This window comes from Hibiscus syriacus, unplaced genomic scaffold (assembly GCF_006381635.1).
Source record: "Hibiscus syriacus cultivar Baekdansim isolate YM2019G1 unplaced genomic scaffold, ASM638163v2 tig00003398_pilon, whole genome shotgun sequence".
NCBI lineage: Eukaryota > Viridiplantae > Streptophyta > Magnoliopsida > Malvales > Malvaceae > Hibiscus > Hibiscus syriacus.
In genome coordinates, this window is record NW_024061969.1 from 28,971 (window position 1) to 47,917 (window position 18,947).

The 18,947-nt window shown below is 32.0% G+C and overlaps 2 protein-coding genes across 2 annotated transcripts; one reads left to right on the top strand and one right to left on the bottom strand.

Moving 5' to 3' along the window:
* Positions 1-10,050: 10,050 nt before the first annotated feature.
* Positions 10,051-10,788, top strand: LOC120176295 (calmodulin-like protein 7). Its single transcript, XM_039182744.1, has one exon. The coding sequence runs from the start codon at positions 10,118-10,120 to the stop codon at positions 10,565-10,567; it is 450 nt and encodes a 149-aa protein (XP_039038675.1). The 5' UTR covers positions 10,051-10,117; the 3' UTR covers positions 10,568-10,788.
* A 2,618-nt stretch (positions 10,789-13,406) lies between these two features.
* Positions 13,407-15,605, bottom strand: LOC120175884. Its single transcript, XM_039182434.1, has 4 exons — positions 15,295-15,605; positions 15,003-15,216; positions 13,525-13,727; positions 13,407-13,476 (listed from the first exon to the last, which is right to left on the bottom strand). The coding sequence occupies exons 1-4, from the start codon at positions 15,603-15,605 to the stop codon at positions 13,407-13,409; spliced, it is 798 nt and encodes a 265-aa protein (XP_039038365.1).
* Positions 15,606-18,947: the final 3,342 nt, after the last annotated feature.

Genomic DNA, 18,947 nt, shown 5'->3' on the forward strand with positions numbered 1-18,947 from the left:
ATAAAAAATGAGAGTGATTCGGATGAAGATGACGATGACGAGGAAATTGCATTGTTTGCCAAACGGTTCAGAAAAATGATGAGACCTTACCGAGGAAGAAAATTCAAACGAAATGAAGGCCTAAAAATGAACCAAAAGAAAAGGACCCGATTATTTGCTATGAATGCAAAAAGCCAGGGCATGTCAAATATGATTGCCCATAATTGAAGAGAAAGGGTCAATCAAAGAATAAGCACAAGGCTCATGTGGCTATATGGAGCGATGAAGAAGGTTCCGATGAAGAGGAACAAGAAGTAGCAAACTCGTACTTGATGGCATTCGGGGAAGATTCTAAGGAAAATGAGCATTGCTACAAGGCACGGGAAACAAATTCAAACTCATGGTACCTTGATAGTGGATGCTCAAGACACATGACTGGAGACAAAAGTCGGTTCATTAAGCTTAACGCTAAAAATGGAAGAGAAGTGACTTTTGGTGATGATTCAAAAGGTCACATTGAAGGTATTGGTACTATTGGTAATACCTCTTCCATACAAATTAAGAATGTTTTATATGTGAATGGATTAAAGCATAATCTATTAAGTATTAGTCAATTTTGTGATAAGGGATTCAATGTCATGTTTGATATTAATGGTTGTAAAGTCATTGACATTGCATCTAATCAGATTATGCTTGTTGGTCATAGAATAGGAAACATATACATGGTACATTTAGATTCTATTGATATAACTAATTTGTGCCTAGTTGCTAAGGATGAACATGATAGTTGGTTATGGCATAGGAGACTAGGACATGCTAGTATGAGTGTTTTGTAACGGCTAATTCAAGGTGATTTAGTTCGAGGGTTGCCTAAGCTTAAATTTGATAATGATAAAATCTGTGATGCTTGTGCTAAAGGAAAACAAAAGCGAATTTCTTTTAAATCCATTAATGACGTATCAACTAGTAGAGTATTACAATTTATCCATATAGATCTTTTTGGGCCAACTAGGACTACTAGCTTGGGTGGAAAACAATATGCATTTGTCTTGGTAGATGACTATTCTAGATATACTTGGGTTCTATTTTTAAGTACTAAAGATGAAGCATTAGAACAATTCATCACATTTTCAAAAGTAATCCAAAATAAAAAAGGTTGCTCTATAACTAGTGTTAGAAGTGATCATGGAACTGAATTTGAAAATCTTGGATTTACTGAATTTTGTAACTCTAACGGTATTAGCCATAATTTTTCAGCACCTAGAACCCCTCAACAAAATGGAGTTGTTGAGAGGAAAAATCAAACTTTAGAAGAAATGGCTAAAACCATGCTTTGTGAAAATAATTTGTCAAAATATTTTTGGGTGGAAGCCACAAATACCGCTTGTTATGTTATAAATCGAGTAATGATTAGGCCAATTTTAAAGAAAACTCCATATGAAATTTTCAAAAATAAAAAGCCTAACATTAGCTATTTTCATCCTTTTGGATATAAATGTTTTGTTTTAAACAACGGTAAAGAGAACCTTGGCAAATTTGATGCTAAAAGTAATGAAGGAATTTTTCTGGGTTATTCCTTAAATTCTAAAGCTTATCGAGTATTTAATAAAAGAACTTTAGTTGTAGAAGAGTCTATACATGTTGTTTTCGATGATAATCCCCTTACAAGGAAGGATTCTTGTGTCATTGATGATGCAGGTGTTATAAATACAAATGACGTTAGACATGACGTTGGAGAACAATCATCAAGGGAAGAAATGAAAAATGAGGAAACTCATGATCCTCTTGAGAATCCAACCATTGAAGAAAGGGAAATATCTTATCCAAGAGAGTACAACTATGTCAAGGATGGTGAAATTATAGGTGATCCATCCAAAGGGGTAACAACTCGATCTTCTCTTAGAAATATTTGTAATTATGTTGCATTTATCTCATGCATAGAGCCTAAGAATATTAAAGAAGCATTAAATGATGAATATTGGATTATGGCTATGCAAAAAGAGTTAAATCAATTTGAGAGAAGTAAAGTTTGGACATTAGTTGAAAGGCCTAGTAATAAATCTACTGTAGGTACTAGATGGGTATTTAGGAATAAGCTTGATGAGAGTGGTAATATAGTGAGAAACAAGGCTAGACTCGTTGCTCAAGGGTATACTCAAGAAGAGGGCATAGACTATGATGAAACATACGCTCTCGTAGCTAGGATGGAAGCAATTAGAATTTTATTAGCATTTGCATGTTTTCATGAATTTAAATTATATCAAATGGATGTTAAAAGTGCATTTTAAATGGTTTTATAAAGGAAGAAGTGTATGTGGAACAACCTCCAGGTTTTGAAGATTCAAAATTTTTGGACCATGTTCTTAAATTGACAAAAGCTCTTTATGGTTTAAAACAAGCTCCTAGAGCTTGGTATGAAAGATTGTCAAATTTTTTAATTGAAAAAGGTTTTTCAAAAGGGAAGGTTGACACTACATTGTTTTTAAAGCATAAAGGTAAAGATTTATTAGTAGTTCAAATTTATGTTGATGATATAATATTTGGTTCTACTAATGATGTTCTTTGCCAAGAATTTTCTAAGCTAATGCAAAGTGAGTTTGAGATGAGCATGACGGGGAACTCTCATTTTTCTTGGGACTCCAAATCAAGCAAAGAAAAGATTGCATCTTCATCAATCAAGCTAAGTACGTCAAAGATATGCTCAAGAAGTTTGGACTGGAAAATGGGAAACCTCATGACACTCCAATGAGCTCTTCAACAAAGCTTGACTTAGATGAAGGAGGTAAATGTGTAGATGTTAAATTATATTGTCAATGATTGGCTCTTTGCTTTATCTAACTGCAAGTAGACCGGACGTTATGTTTAGTGTTTGCTTATGTGCTAGATTTCAATCATGTCCTAAGGAATCACATTTACTAGCTGTTAAGAGAATCTTTAGATACCTTAAGGACACTCCTAGTTTAGGACTTTGGTATCCTAGAGACTCTAGCTTTAGCTTGTATGCTTTTTCTGATGCGGATTATGGAGGATGCAAATTAGATAGGAAAAGCACCTCCGGTACTTGCCAATTCCTTGGAAATATGTTGATTTCTTGGTTTTCAAAGAAACAAAATTGTGTTGCATTATCTACCACTGAAGCCGAATACATTTCAGCTGGTAGTTGTTGTGCAAAAGTTTTATGGATGAAACAACTTTTTGATTATGGAATTGAAGTAAGTACTATTCCTATCAAGTGTGACAATACTAGTGTTATTTGTCTCACTAAAAATCCCATCCAACACTCTAGAACTAAGCACATTGAAATAAGACATCATTTCATTAGAGACCATGTCACTAAGGAAGATGTAGTTCTAGAATTTGTTGATACTTTGCACCAATTAGCGGATATCTTTACAAAACCCTTAGACAAGGAAAGATTTTGGACACTTAGGAGAGAATTAGGTTTGACCAACCTATCTTCACTTAGTGTTTAAAAATAATTTTAGCATTTTTTAATTATAAATGCAAAATGCTTTTAATAGTAATTTTTGATTGCATTCATTACTATTAGTTAGGTGGAGTTTATGATTCTTGATGAAAAAATTAATTTTATGTTCAAATATTGTTTAAAGATTAATTTAATTGTTTGAACATGATTAATTTTCAATATATGAGTTGCTAATATCACTAGAGGAAATTAATTTAGCATTTTGGGTGTTTAAAATCGGATTTTAGCATTTTGGTGCAGAGGGAATCGATCCCCCCATGAGGGAACCGATTCCCCCTTTGAAGGGGAACCGATTCCCCCCACAGGGGAATCGATACCCCCTGGGGTTCTGGTTATACACGGGCAGAACCCTTCAAAAATCCTCAAACCCTCCTCTTCTCTTCCTTGCCGCCTATCACTCCTCTACTCTCTCAAATCTCAATTTTTGCCTCAAATCAACGATATTAATCGGAATTCACTTCAAATATCATCTTCTAAACCTGTTGGAATCATCAAACACGTTCAAACTTCATATAATCTCACTCAAATCCGAAATCCTTCAAGGTATTTTTTTTCAAAACTTCTATTTCATCAATTTATGAACATAGAACTAGTTTTAATTAGTTCTAGGATGAACTTTAGATCGGGCATTGATTGTTTAGTGATTAGAATCTAGATATCACAACTAATTTCATCAAAAACACAAGAATTTTCTAAATTTTTAAAATTTTTGAAATAAAAAAAATTGTTGATTTTCAAATTATTTTGTTTTGATTGAATTATGTTGTTATTATGAAAACTATACATATATTGTTTCTCAAAACTGTATTTTTCAAAAGTTTTCAAAAACTTTGCCCATTAGGATTGATTTAGAGAACCTTGAAATATTGAGGACTCAATTGAGTTTTGGGATTGATTGAATTGCATACATGTGTTTTAAATTACAGGTTATCCATTCTATTCCGATTTCCTAAACCATGTCCAATCCTAAACGTGCTAGGTCATCATCTAGTCGCTCACACCGTCAACCAAATCCACCTCCAAATCCTCCTCATATTCCAATTTCTAATCCTAATCCCATTGATCCTAACTTGACTATCCAAAATTCGTGTTTCAATCATCCTGGTCCTAGAAATCATCGTTTTTGGTATTATCAATATTTTGACTCTTACAAAATCCGGGAAGAACATATTCCTTCTCGTCAAGCTATGTTAGCTATTAATTTTAAATATCTTCCTCTTTTACAATAGTGGAAATTTGATAAACTCTTTGACCTTGAACCCATCGTTTATCATCAACTTGTTCGTATTTTCTATTCTAATGCCGTTTGTGTTAAAAACCAAACTGAAACCGAAACCATAGGAATTCGTTCCTACCTCCTAGGACAATTCTTATATATTGACTCGACTTACATAGCCAATACATTCGGATTAGATAACGATGGTATTTCAAATGAAAAACAGGTTTTAGGATCTCGTTATAAAAGAAGAGCTAGTGCAAGTGTCTTAGACCTACATGAACGTTTTCTTCATCTAATGATTTCTTGGTGGTTTCGACCATACGGAGGTCGTTATTCTACTCTTAGAGCCTTAGATCTTTGGTGGTTACATTGTTTCGAAAACAATATTAAAATAAACATACCTCAGATTATTTTTGCTGAAATTGTTGAAACCGTAAATCTTGTTCCTAACAAGAAGCTATGTTCATCTCTAGTTTACGGTTGCATTTTGAGTAATCTGTTTTCCAAAGCTGGGCTTAGAGTCGGTCTAGATGCCGTTTTTCCCCTTAATAAACAAATTAATATTCTTTCCTTAACGAGAGCGGGATGGATTAAGGATAAGGAAACCAGTGAATGGGTTCGATCTTCTGCAAATACTCCGGGAGCTAGTTCTTCACAAGCTCCACCCGAAGCTGACGAAGATCTCGAGCTTGAGCAATTAATGCGAGACATTGATGAAGCCGAAGATGAGCCTGAGTAGCCCGAGGAGCACGCACAACAATCGACTCAAATGCCTCCATATTTTCAATCCTTTATGGAGACATTTGATTTCCGATATGCGACTATGGATTCGCGCTTTACTTCTATAGAGTCTCATTTATCCACAATGGGAGCTCAACAATTAGAAATTCTTCGAGAGATGCGCACAAACAACGCTTCGATGAATGAACGTATTGATGCACTCTCACATGAGATGGCTGCTATGCGAGCTCGTTTTCCTCCTCCCGATCCTCATACGGATGTTTGATTCTATGTTTTTGCTTTGAACTCCAAACTTATTGTTTTTAATATTTTGAATATTTTGGAATGTTTGAATGTGTGGATTGATTGATTTTTGAATTTGTTTGGATTTATGGATGGTTTGAACTTATATTTTTGGTGTGATTTATTCATTATTGCATCATTTACATCATTATAGCAATATGACCAATTTTTCCATATCACATTAATTATGAATATTGATTATGAAACTAATGGCTAACGTTTCTCTTGCTTGTGATCTTAGCAGCTTAAATTATAATCAATTGGCTAAATGATTTCAAAACCTTGTTTAGATTCTTTAAAATGTCTTTTTGATTTAACAAAAAGGGGGAGAAGTGTTAAAAATGTTTTTTAAATGATAAATGGGAGAAGTGTTAAAGAACGATAAATGGGAGAAGTGTTAAAGTAAGGGGGATTAAATGATAAATGAGAGAAGTGTTAAAGAACGATAAATGGGAGAAGTGTTAAAGTAAGGGGGAGTAAAATCTTAAAATTACTAAAATGTTTTGTTGTATCAAAAAGGGGGAGATTGTTGAAAACATTTTGATATTTCGATATAACAAATTAAGTTAAATGAATTTTAAGATTTTCCAAATGATTTTCTAAATATATTCGATATAACTATTCGAATATCAAAACATTACTCCAAATATTTCAAAAATCATTTTTAATCATTAGTCAAGTGTAACATTAAGTTTTAATCTTAAAACAATTTCAAAATAATTTTGCAAAGTATTTCGAACCATTTCAAAGCCAAAAATTTCAGATTGCTTAGAGGGAACCGATTCCCCCCCAAGGGGGTACTGATTCCCCCCTGAATGGTTTGGCTCCGAGATTTCCAGTATGCTCGGAGGGAACCGATTCCCCCCAAGGGGGTACCGATTCTCCCCTTGTATAACGGTCGAAATATTTAAATTTTACACTTAGGGAACCGATTCCCCATAGGGGGTACCGATTCCCCCCACGCTCTAAGTTGTTTTATTAATTATTTTCATACTAAAACGGCTATATTATCTTCTCTAATCATCCCCAACGTTCAGAAGTGATTCAAGGTGTATTTAAGCAAGCTTAGAAGCCATTGATCAATAATAAGAAACATCAAGCAACTAGAATCAAGAGAGAATCAAAGAGAAAGCATCAAACCTCAAGTTTGAGCATTTCAAGCCTATTTTTTTCATTCAATATTCATTTTGCTTTCAAGAACACTTATTGTGCTCAATTGTATTTATTCTTGAGTGTTCTTTCTTTGTTCTAGAATTGTGCAAACATATTTGCCTTGTGAGGTTTTTCTTGTAAGTTTGCAAATTTGTATTTCTCTTTGAGAAAAGGGTGTTCTCAAGAATTGGGGTATATTCTTGAGGGAGTTGTAAGGTTATCTCTTTGGCCTCAAAAGAAAGAACAAATTAGTGAATTTGTTGGAAAATCCTTAGTGTGGATAGCTAAGGTAGTGGACGTAGACTTTGGTTGATAAAGTCGAATCACTCTAAATCGTTGTGCAATTACTTTCAATTTTCTGCAAAAGCTTCCACCAAAATTTTAATTGCCAATTCACCCCCCTCTTGGCCAATTCCGTCAATCGATTAACTCAACATTATTATAAGCAAGTGCACACAAAAGTGTCATTAAAATAAAAATATATTTAATGATAATTGAGGCCCTCAAACTTTTGGGAAAAGATAATTAGTGTAGCTCCTGAACCTTTTTTGCACAGAAAAAATTAATTTAACCTTTTGAAGAACGGAATCAAATGTTGACTGTCACGACACTTATATAATAGTTCACAAACTTACATGACAATCTACAATATTGGTGTGTCAGTTTACAATATTGTTGTAGCAGTACACAATATATGATGATGTGATAGATGTGCTTAATTGATTTTTTTCAGCTAAGTTTGATGGCATAATTGATTTTTTTAGAAACCTTGAGGACTTATTTATTTTTTTAAAAAATAAAAATTATTTAAATTAAAAATATAAACAATTATTAAGATATTCAATACATTAAATATAAATAATACAAAATTAAAATATTAAAAAATTAATTGAAGGATTATATTGAGTGTAAAAAAATATAGGGACCATATTGTTTTTATTTTTGCAAAAAAAGTTTAAGGGTTTTATATACTATTAAATCAAAAAATTATTGTTAGAATAATTTAAATCCGTGTAAGTTAAAAATTTAGATATCATCTTTCCTTATTTTTCAAATTTTCAAAATAATTTTAATGAAAATATATGTTTTCATATTTTCACTTAATTTTTTTTTCATTCTTAGAAATCATTTTTTAATTTTACAATCAAACATTTTTTTTAACATTTTCTATGTTCTAATAAAATGAAAATAGTTTATATTTTTTAAAACCAAACGGGCTCTAACATTTTCCTTGTGTTGAATTTGAATTTTTAAAAATTGAATAATTGAATTAAATTTTAAAATTAACATAATTAGGCAAATGCCATCTCTCTCTATTATATTCCTTAATATTTTTTTTAAAATCTCAAACTCATAAAATCCTTAATTCAAACTCATAAAATGGTAGTGTTGAAAACTTTATGCACCTATCTTGATAAGAAAAAACTTTAGACACTAAAATAAAAAATACATAATTAGGGGACTTACTTTTCAATTAAACCTTTTTATAATCATGTAAAACAACTTGCACAATTTTACATTATCTCAAAATAAATTTGAGTTTCATTTATTTAGTTTGTAAAATAAATTTCATAAGATCATATTTAATTCTTTTGGTATAATCACTGGTTTCTGATTTATTAATCGACTAATTTGAATCGGGTATTGCAGAGGCAATAACGAGTCTCCCAATCCAGTTTGCTCCATTCGTTAACGTCAAGATTCGAACTCCCGATCTTACTTAAGGGATCTATTGTCTCATCCCACCATATCACGTGATTGTTGGTATAAGATCATATTCAATTCAATAAACGAATTCAATTATTCTTAAATATTTAATAAATTTAAATTAATTTTGTGTATACAAGTGAAATTACGAGCTGGCTGAGACATAGCAGTGAGTGAGCATAGAACTGGTGGGAGAGGTAGGGGGTAAAGGGCCTTCATTTCTGGTAGCCAACTGCCAATTAATTCATAAATTTCAATCTCCTAAACCTTAACACTATACCCATTACACAATTTGTGGGGAATCTTCAATTATTCACACCTCTGGCTTTTGCCACGCCTAATTATAACCTAATATTCATTTCTATTCAACAAAATTACAACTTGATAGTCTCGCAATCCTTGAGGTTAACCCTAAATCCTGAGTGAGAACCAGAAAATAAAGGAAAGTTTAAAGAGCGAAAATCAAATTTAAAATTTAAAAACGAAGATATTAGGCGCAACCGAAAATATTATTTTCTTCGTAATATTTTAAATTCAATCGAAAAATATTAATAAAAATATAACATTTTAAGTTGCATTCAACTTAAAAAAATATCATGATTTTTATCCATTTTCAGTTATACCTCAAAATTATTATTTTTTAACTTTAAATTAGATTGACGCACAGTAGGATTACTCTGGGGCTAAACACAAACTAGAGTAGGGGGCATGCCCCCAAATTTAAAAAATTCTAATTTTGACTGTTATAATTTTTAAGAAATTCAATTTGGTCTCCCAAAATTTTTAGAAATTCAAATTAAATTTTAATTTTTTTAATGCTCTTAATTAAACCCCTTGTAAAAGTACTCATTAAGCCTCTAAAATTTCAAAAGTTGTAGTTAGACCCTATTTTTAGGAAAATATAAACTAAATCCTTCAAAAAAATTTAAAAATCTTAATTTAAACATCTAAACATTTTAAAATTTTAAATTGATCCCCAAATTCTATCTCTAAATTTCGTTACCGGAACTACCCAAAGTGTAGAGGATTCTGGAAGCACAGCATAATTCACCTGTATTACAGTATTAGTCAAAATCCAATTTCCAAACCTAAATTGGACGGCCTAATTCTAGTCGTTTTGATTTCTGAAAGAGAAAAATCAGAGTCCGACCCTAAAAAAACGGCCACGTGTCGACGTCACCTACCACGTCAAAACAGCAGTTGAGGAATTTTAGAAAACACACACACAATCATCATAAATCCAACGGTCACAAATCATCAGTCGCCACCCCTTTATCGTTGGCGCGTTCTCCTAGATTCTCCTTTCCTTTTTTTTCCCCTAAGATCCGTTATCAACGGTCCAATTATTTAATACCCGTTTTTGAAACCTTACTATTATATTAATTAATGTCATGAGCAACCACCCTATTTTAAAGGGTGTCACTCCTCTTCCAAATTTACAACTAAATTTTCTCCTAAATTTTTCTTTTCAATTCCATCAATTTTCTTTGCGATTTTCTTGCTATACAATCTTCGTTTCTGCGTCGCCATCCCCTCGTTGTCAGAAAAGAATGGACGAGATGGAGTTGAGGAAGATTTTCCAGGTGTTCGACAGGAACGGGGACGGGACGATCACTAAGAAAGAATTGAACGATTCATTGGAGAATATGGGCATCTTTATCCCCGACAGTGAATTGACACTTATGATTGAGCGGATCGATGTCAACGGCGATATGTGTATCGACATCGATGAGTTCAGCGAGTTGTATCGATCGATTATGGATAACAAGGAAGAAGAAGATATGAAGGAAGCTTTCAAGGTTTTTGATAAAAACGGAGACGGTTACATTTCCGTTGATGAATTGAGGTGGGCGTTGGAATCACTGGGACTTAAACAAGGGAAAGCGATGGAAGATTGCAAGAGGATGATAAGGAAAGTAGATGTAGACGGTGATGGTAGGGTTAATTTCATGGAGTTCAAGCAAATGATGAAAGGAGGCGGCTTTAGTTCACTGGCTTAACTTTTATTTAGGTTTTTTTTGGGGGATATATAAATAGGGTTCCCCCCTAATTCCATTTAGTTTGATTTTGTAAAATTGGTTCGGGGATTTGGTTGTTTTATTGTTTGTGTTTCTGATTTTTCCATGTTAATTGTCTTTGTTTTTTGTTATTTTTTTTGTTATTGTGTATATGATTTGCTTAGACGATATTTGAGGAAGGAAATGTTATTCTCTTGTTTTAATCGGATTTGTGTTATTTTTATATGTGCCTACACAAACAACAAATCCGATCCGAAAGGTAAGTTATAATTTTGATATTTACGAATTGAAAAAATCATTTTACTTTTGTAAAATCCAACCTAAAATAGTTAATCAATAGAACAAATATCGATAATTAAAAAAACTAACTATTCCCCATCTCAACTCAACCTTTGAGGTCCTCTACACCAAACATTTCAAATTAATCAAATAATTGATTTGGATTATGTTTCTTCAAAATTGTTTTTTTGATATAATGTAATTGTCATAGTATTTGTTCGAAGATGTTGGACAATATCTTCTAAAAGACGCTGAGACTATGTCTCTTGTTTTGTTCCTTTAGGGCATTCGGTTCATGGCATAAGATATTATCGTGGTATGAAATTCTTATTCCACCGTTTGGTTGGCCGGTAATCTTATTTTTGGTAATTTTTTATTATCAACAATGAATATTTTGGGATATATTACCGGGAATGTGATTACTCATTCATTTAGGTATTGTTGGATTACTGATGTTTTTGACTAAAATTGCTCTTATTTTTTTTCAAAATTATCCTTATTCTGTCGTTGAATAATAAAAATTCTACGAATGTTAAATTATAAATTTATCCTTAAACTATTTTAGATTTACAAAAAAAATCCATTATTAGAATTTTATATGAAGTGGCGGGGTTAAAATAAAATTTTACCCTTTTATTAAACTTATTTTTCTTTTCAATTTTGTAAAAAAATTATATCAATTTTATGAATTTAAAATTTTTAAAGAAAAATAATTATAATAATATTATAGTAGAATTCAACTTGTTAAAAAATAAATATATAATAATGACAATTTGGTAAAATATACATTTCAATAATATTTTATTCCTTTAACCAAACACAATAATCTTACATTCCTACTAAACTAACCAAACACAAAATATAACATTCTCAATAATCTCATTCCCAGTAATCCCATTTCTCAGTAATCTTTTATTTCTATTGATAATCTTACATTCCTACTAAACTAACCAAATACAAAATATAACATCCAGTAATCCCATTTCTCAGTAATCTTTTATTTCCATTGATAATCTTACATTTCATGAATCAAACGCACCCTTAGTAGTTTTGGCATTCTTAACATTCCAAGTGATTGAAAAATGAGAAGAAGAATTGTGTTCCAACGTCTTCTTCAACATTATAACGATCACACTATCTCAAAAAAATAATTTTTAACGATACTATATACGAACTAATTATTTTTTTCAACGCCCCATTTGAGCAGTTTTGCCTTTACTGTCCATCGAACTACTTCATAAATACTTCTAAACATGCCAAAAATAAACTTTTATAAGTTATCGTACCATCCACGACATACATCAATTTAATTTATGAATTATAAAATTTGAAATTTTAATAAAACATACATTTTAATATTCTGGCTAAATTAATCAAATAAGTTTAGAGTAAATTACATAAATAGTCACAACCACAAGGTGATATTTTGTTGAGTCATCTAAATATTAAAAATTATAAAATGATACCTCAACTATAGAATGTTGTTTTATTGAGTCCCCTAAGTATTAAAAGTTACAAAATGATCACACGACTATTTATGTGTCTCAAAGTCATCCTTTCACGTTAAAAAGTTTATAGTCGTCTGAGCTGAACGTTAACTTGCTAACTTAGATATAATAAAATCGTATTTAACTAATGTCTACTGACACTTCGTTACTTTCAAGCATTGACTCGACGGTATAATCTTTCAAATACTGGTTTGACAGTATAATGCAAACAGAGGATTGACCTATAAAATACAACTCAAACAGTTTTGGGATCATATTTTATCATATCCTAGTCAACATGTTAATGTCCATCTCAGACGGTCACCAATTTTTTAACGAAATTGGACGAGTACGAAAAATATGAATAGTCAGGTGATCATTTTATAACTGTTAATAGTCAGATGACTCAACAAAACAACATCATATATTCTAATGACCATTTTATAGCTTTTAATAATCTGGAAGTCAACAACGCAATGCCTTATAGTCAGAGACCATTTGTATACTTTACCCATAAGTTTATACATGATTTATAGTAAATTTTATTGGATAATTTTATATTCCATAATCTTATTCTCAATTGTAATTTTATAATATTATCTAACCCAGATTTGTGTTTCCATCTAAATTTCTGGTTGAATTCTAGAAGAAGAAGAAAGTGAAAGAATCAAGGGCTGCTTCATATTCATACCGATATAATCAAAGTCCAACTTGTGGGTTGATTCAGCTTTGTTATATGTTTCAAATCAGCGTCTTCAAACCACTCCAAGGAAACTAAAATGTTACGACGATGTACTGAGTACGAATGGATGATTGTTATCTCTAGAGATCTTGGACTCGAACACACGTTTGTTGGGATGTTTGATATTATCTTGTAATCATCTCAAACTAATAAAAAAAAAGCTCAATTCCTACTCAAACTCGAACATAAATAATCGAGCTTAAAGTTATTCAGTTGTTCGAACAGAACTGAACTTGTTGAGAGAGGAATACCAAAGGAATTACCCAGGACATATTTCTTCTCTCACAGTGAATCCTAAGCTACAGTGTTTATGCTAATGAACTACAATGTCAGCCTCAGAACACTTAGAATGTTGTAGCCCGAGGGCTGATTTTAGCAGTCTCCTGTCATGAAATTAGGTCTAATTACAGCCAACCTCACAGAAAACTTACAGGTGTTCGCGGCTACTTGAGCTACAATCATCGAGTTCAACCCTTTTCAGGCTGTCAACTATGTCTTCAACTCTAACCGACATGAATTCAGCATGTTCTTCAAGATCTTTGAAAATCATCTGTAGTTGTTGAAATGCAGCAGACCGTTCTTTTTCATGCTGTAGCTCTTTGTATAAATCCTGTATTTTTTTATCTTTCTCTTCCTGAAAAAGCACCAAACCAGGAGTCAGTTGCAAAAGCATCAATGCAAGTGTCTAAGAGTTGAGGAACATCATGAGCATGGTTGACGACCGGAAAAAGTTCCTCGTATAAAACAAGAAATACAGATTGACAAAAGGTATTATCGTTCTCATTTTAAAACAAGAAATTTTCCGAAAATTTAAGAATCATGTTAGTACAACGGTTGCAGTGAAAGTCGAGCATAATATTCTTTAAAGATCACTCGTGGGAAGTACATGCATAGGGTTGACAACTTTATGAACAAACAAACACAGCGAGTTGCAGTTCACTACATAATAAAAGTTACAGAAGAAGGCCATAATAGTTAACTGAACAGCTACAGATGAGAATAATTCATAGTAACAAAGTATCGGGGCCAAAAATTCGTATTTACACTAACTCAAAGACTCGAATAGCTAAATTGGTCCAGTTGCCAAACTTAAGCCACTAGTATACTGTTATCCCTGTTTCCTATGCTTCTCTAACTCTTAGAAGCTACTTCATAAGTTAAAAAATCTCCCATTTCTAGTATAAACTTCTCATAGAATCTTTTGGTAACATAGTATAAAGTGTATCATTCTTCTTTCAATCTCTAGTATGAACTTCAACACAACCTTTTGGACCCAAATGTAATCCATAGACCGCAATGGAAAAAGAATTGTGAATGTGATTCAACACCGGACTACGAGTAAAGGCTGCATTTTCTTGGAAACTTCTATACAGTTCACTTCACATACTCCCCCTTTGCACTAGCTCGATATATATGAACATAAAAAAAATCTTTTCTAGACAATATATCTAATGCCTAGATCCACAAACCAAGCATAGAACCCGCATGTATAACCGTTGGCAAAGATCTCTTCACGAGTGCCACACAGAGTTCTTAGCATAAAGTTTCACTTCAAAATAGCCAGATGAGTTTGTATTGAAGCTTCGCATAAAGAACTGTTATTGTTATGATTGCATATGCTTTCCAAGAAGGAAAAAAAAAGGTTTCAAGGGAAAGAAGGTTCATCAGGAAAATCAACAAACAGATTGAGCCTCTCAATCACCAAATCATTCAATTAGTGGAGGATGCTATTTTTGATATATGCTTTGGGAATTGATGATTAATGATAACCGATGCTGTGAAATATCAATTTAAAATCAGTCACCTCCCGGAGTCTATAATTTAGTTCCACAACATGTTCTAAAGCCTACCTACAATAATAATGAGTTCGATCAACCCGGTAGACTACTTTCAAGCATCTAAGACTTACCTCGGTGAGCATGTTAACAGTTGGCAGTTCTCCGGGAAATTTGCAGTGTGACATTAACTTGTGGCTGTGTTCACATACAAATTTGGTAACAACCCATTTACCCCCATCCCTAGCTGCCAACCTTATCATTGCTTTGCACCCTTCTCTTGTTACCGGCCTTGGAGGAAGAACCTTGTCTTTTCTATGTGTATGCTTTGCAGCTCGAAAACCTTCTCTAGAACACACAAAATCCCGCCCAATTATAGATATGGTCTTTAGTGAATGACGAATCCGGGTTGTTCAGATGGTAAACCCAGTGCGCTTGGCATATACGAAATAAAAATCCCTTGCATCATCTAGGGACTGAAAAGTCATCCCAGTATATGGCTCCAAATTCCCTGAATCTAAACCTTCACCAGCTTGTTCTAATGAAATGATCTCGCCGTCCATTATATTATGTTCCTCCAACAGTTCTTGTCTGATCCCTTCACAAATGGCAATGTTAACTGCAGTTTCATCCTCGGAGCTTCTATCAGTATCCGGAAAATCATGTGGACCAGCAGTCCCTGTCATTGGTCCTGTGAACATGAAATATAGTAACGCATAATCTACTTCCTCACCCATAGTTTTCCTCAATTTTTATATATACACAAAATATAATCTCGTAACCAAAAGAAATATATCATCTAATTCCATTTTATCATGCACTTTGAAATGAATTTGAGATGAAGCAAATTAAGTAAACCAAAAAGGAAAGTAAAAGCCACAACCAAATTACCTGGGACGACCAGTGGCGGATCTAAAAATTTATAAATGGGATCCAAAATTTTAATTTTATTTTCTTAAAAATAATGGGTACAAAAAAAAAATCTTCCATTTTTCTTTAACATATTATACTAAATTTCACTTTTTCTCTTAAATAATGGGATGGGTTTAGTGCATCGGCCCCTGGGACGACTGAGAGGGGAGCGGATGGGAACGATCGCCCCCCTAACATTTTCAAAATTTCCTATATTTTAGATTTTCTATGTATTTTCATTTGATAATCTATTTTCGCTCCTCCTAAAAATAAAATCATATGTCCATCCAGATTCCAACATTATTTTCAGTTTAAGAAGTTTACAAATCATCAAAACGAAAATCCCAGTTCAAGACCATAAATTTTCCTCTTCTGCACAGCTAAAAGTAAAGCCAACCAGGAAAATTATTTCTTTTAACTTAGAAAAAATGCTCCAGTTCTTTGTACTCTGCTAATTAAATATGTTCGGCAATTAAAAATCAAAACAAACCCAGTTCATAAATTGTCAATATAAATTTTCCAAACCATAAAAAATGTAGGTAAAGAAGTTAAAAGTTAAATGACATTGAAGAAGATACAAACCAGAAATGAAAAGAAAAAGGATAGAAGAAGCTTACAACTGGGAGCAGAGCTTGACTTTTTTGATCTTTGAAGTATGTTCTGTTCCTTTTCTGGTCTTGAAAAAGCAGACTTTTTGCAGTTTTTCTTCCCAAACACAGGCGCAAGAAAATTTTGGGTTTAAAATCTTACACTGATTCCAACATTTTAACAGTTTTTAACAATTTCAATTCAAGAGAAACTGTGGGGGTTTCATGGCCTCTACCAACCATCATTTTTAAGGGTTTAATTTATAACTTTACCCTTAAAGTATACAATGCTTTTCATTTTACACCACTGTATCTGTTCGGAATAATACAAGGTGATTAAAAAATATTATCTTTTCATTTTACTTGTTATCTTTAAAGAGAACAACATTTTATTTAACTAGTAATATTACTCGATAAAAGATTTCATAAGGATATTCAACAAGCAAAGATAGTGGGAGTATAGCAGATGCAACTATTGTTTAGGATAAACACATATCCGTTTTGAAATTTGATTTATTTTATATTAGCTATTCATTTTATTGATGATGCACATCTTAAATTTTTATTTTTAATTTTATTAATACAAAAAAATTATATTATTAATATATATATATATATATATATATATATATATAACCTTAAAAGATATTTCTAGATTTATTATCGGTGGAAGAAGTGAGTCAATCAACAACCATTTGCAGGAAAAGAGGAACCGCATGGGTTAAAGAATTCCACATGGTGTTTAATAAACTATTTTGTCATATTATTAATTTAACGAAATGATAGTATGGTGATTATTTTATTATAAATTGATAATATAAATAATTATAATAAAATTTTAAATTTAAGGAGTGAAAAGAAAATTTTATCCAAACATTAATAATGATTAGTGTATTTTATCTTATTTTATTCTCTATCTCCCAATTTAAGTGTATATATATTTTTTGATAATATAGATGCTTAATGTTATAAATATTATTATTTTAAGTGTCTGGTTCGTAAAGATGATAAAAAATTATGTAATATAACATGTTTCACATTTATTGAATTTTGAAATTTTTATTCAAAATAAAAAAAATTAAGAATCATAATTTTAAAAAATCTCAAAGTCCCAAAATATTAAAAATCATAATTTCAAATCCCAAACACCAGTTATCGTTGCCATCATCAGTATCACCTTGGTCTTCACTATCGACGAACAACCACCTCAGTCGTTGTGCTCACCCAATGACCAACCATTGTCTCATTTTCCTAAACTCCTAAACTTAAATCTCTAAAATCTCAAATATTCAAATCCAAAAAATCTCTTTAGTCGTTTAGCCATTTGGTTAACTGTGATAGTCAACCGTTTGATCGTTTAGCTGACTGTGAAAGTTAGTCGTTTGTCAATTTGGGAAAAAGACAGTACCAACGCAGGGTTAAGAATTGCTTTTGTTTTTTTAAATGCTTTTAATAATATTTTTAATTTTTAAAAAAACAAAAAAGTTTAGATGTTTTTTTAAATGTATGTTATTATGTATACACTTAAAAGAGTAATGTAAAAAAGTAGACATTTATATTAATCGAAAAAATATTTATACACCTAAATTAAAAATAGGTATAGTTTGTATAATTTTTAGATAAACTACGCATTTAGTATCTAAACTATAATTTTTGATCTATTTTAGTAATATACTTTCATTTTAGTATCTTACAGTTAAAAACTTAACGGACATGCTGACGTGGTATAACTTTGGTAGATGGACGACCAATCAAAACAGTGGACATCGAGAGAATGACGAGTCGACCAACATAGTCTAGTTTCAAGCCCATCACAAATAGTGGATCATAGAGATCGAATGATGAAGAAATTGAAGAGTCTATCGTTGATTTTGGGAGATTGAGGCGTTTTTCCGGTGAAACGGAGGTCGAAATCGCGTTGAAGTGGTCGAAAATATGCGGGCTAGAAAGTTTGGGCTTCATAGATCGACGGATGTGATGGCCAACGAGCTCGTTTGTTAAATTTTTAACGACGAGATACTAAAATGAAACAAAAACTAAACGTTATGTATGATTTTGAAAAATGAAAAATTTAGTTACTAAAACGGATCAAAATTGGTAGTTTAGGCACTGAATTCGTGATTTATCTTTTTTTTATATTAAGCCTTGTTTTAATGGTGTCTCGGTGTACCTGCCGCCATTGAAATTCATGTCAAGCTATTCTTCTCTGAACGTTTTTTCATTGAAACCCCCACATTATCAGAAGAACAAGGTAAATTCTTATCTCCTTCCACTGCTCTACTTTCCTCTAATTCCCATTTTATTTTAATTTTATGTTGTTTTTTATTGTTGGGTTTTTGGTATTTGAACGATTAAGGCCGAAAGTTGATACATTTTGGTTTTCTTTTATATACTTTATTCAGTTATTAGAAGTCCAAAATTCAATATGTTTTCTCTCGGGAAATTCTTAGCTCTCATATTTGCAAATGTTGAGAGATCGATGTAATTTGATGTTATTTAGAGCAAATTAGTGAAATTATTAAGAGGTGCTGTGAGATTCCATTTTCTATATGAATCTAGGCTTGTTGCTTGGTTATTACT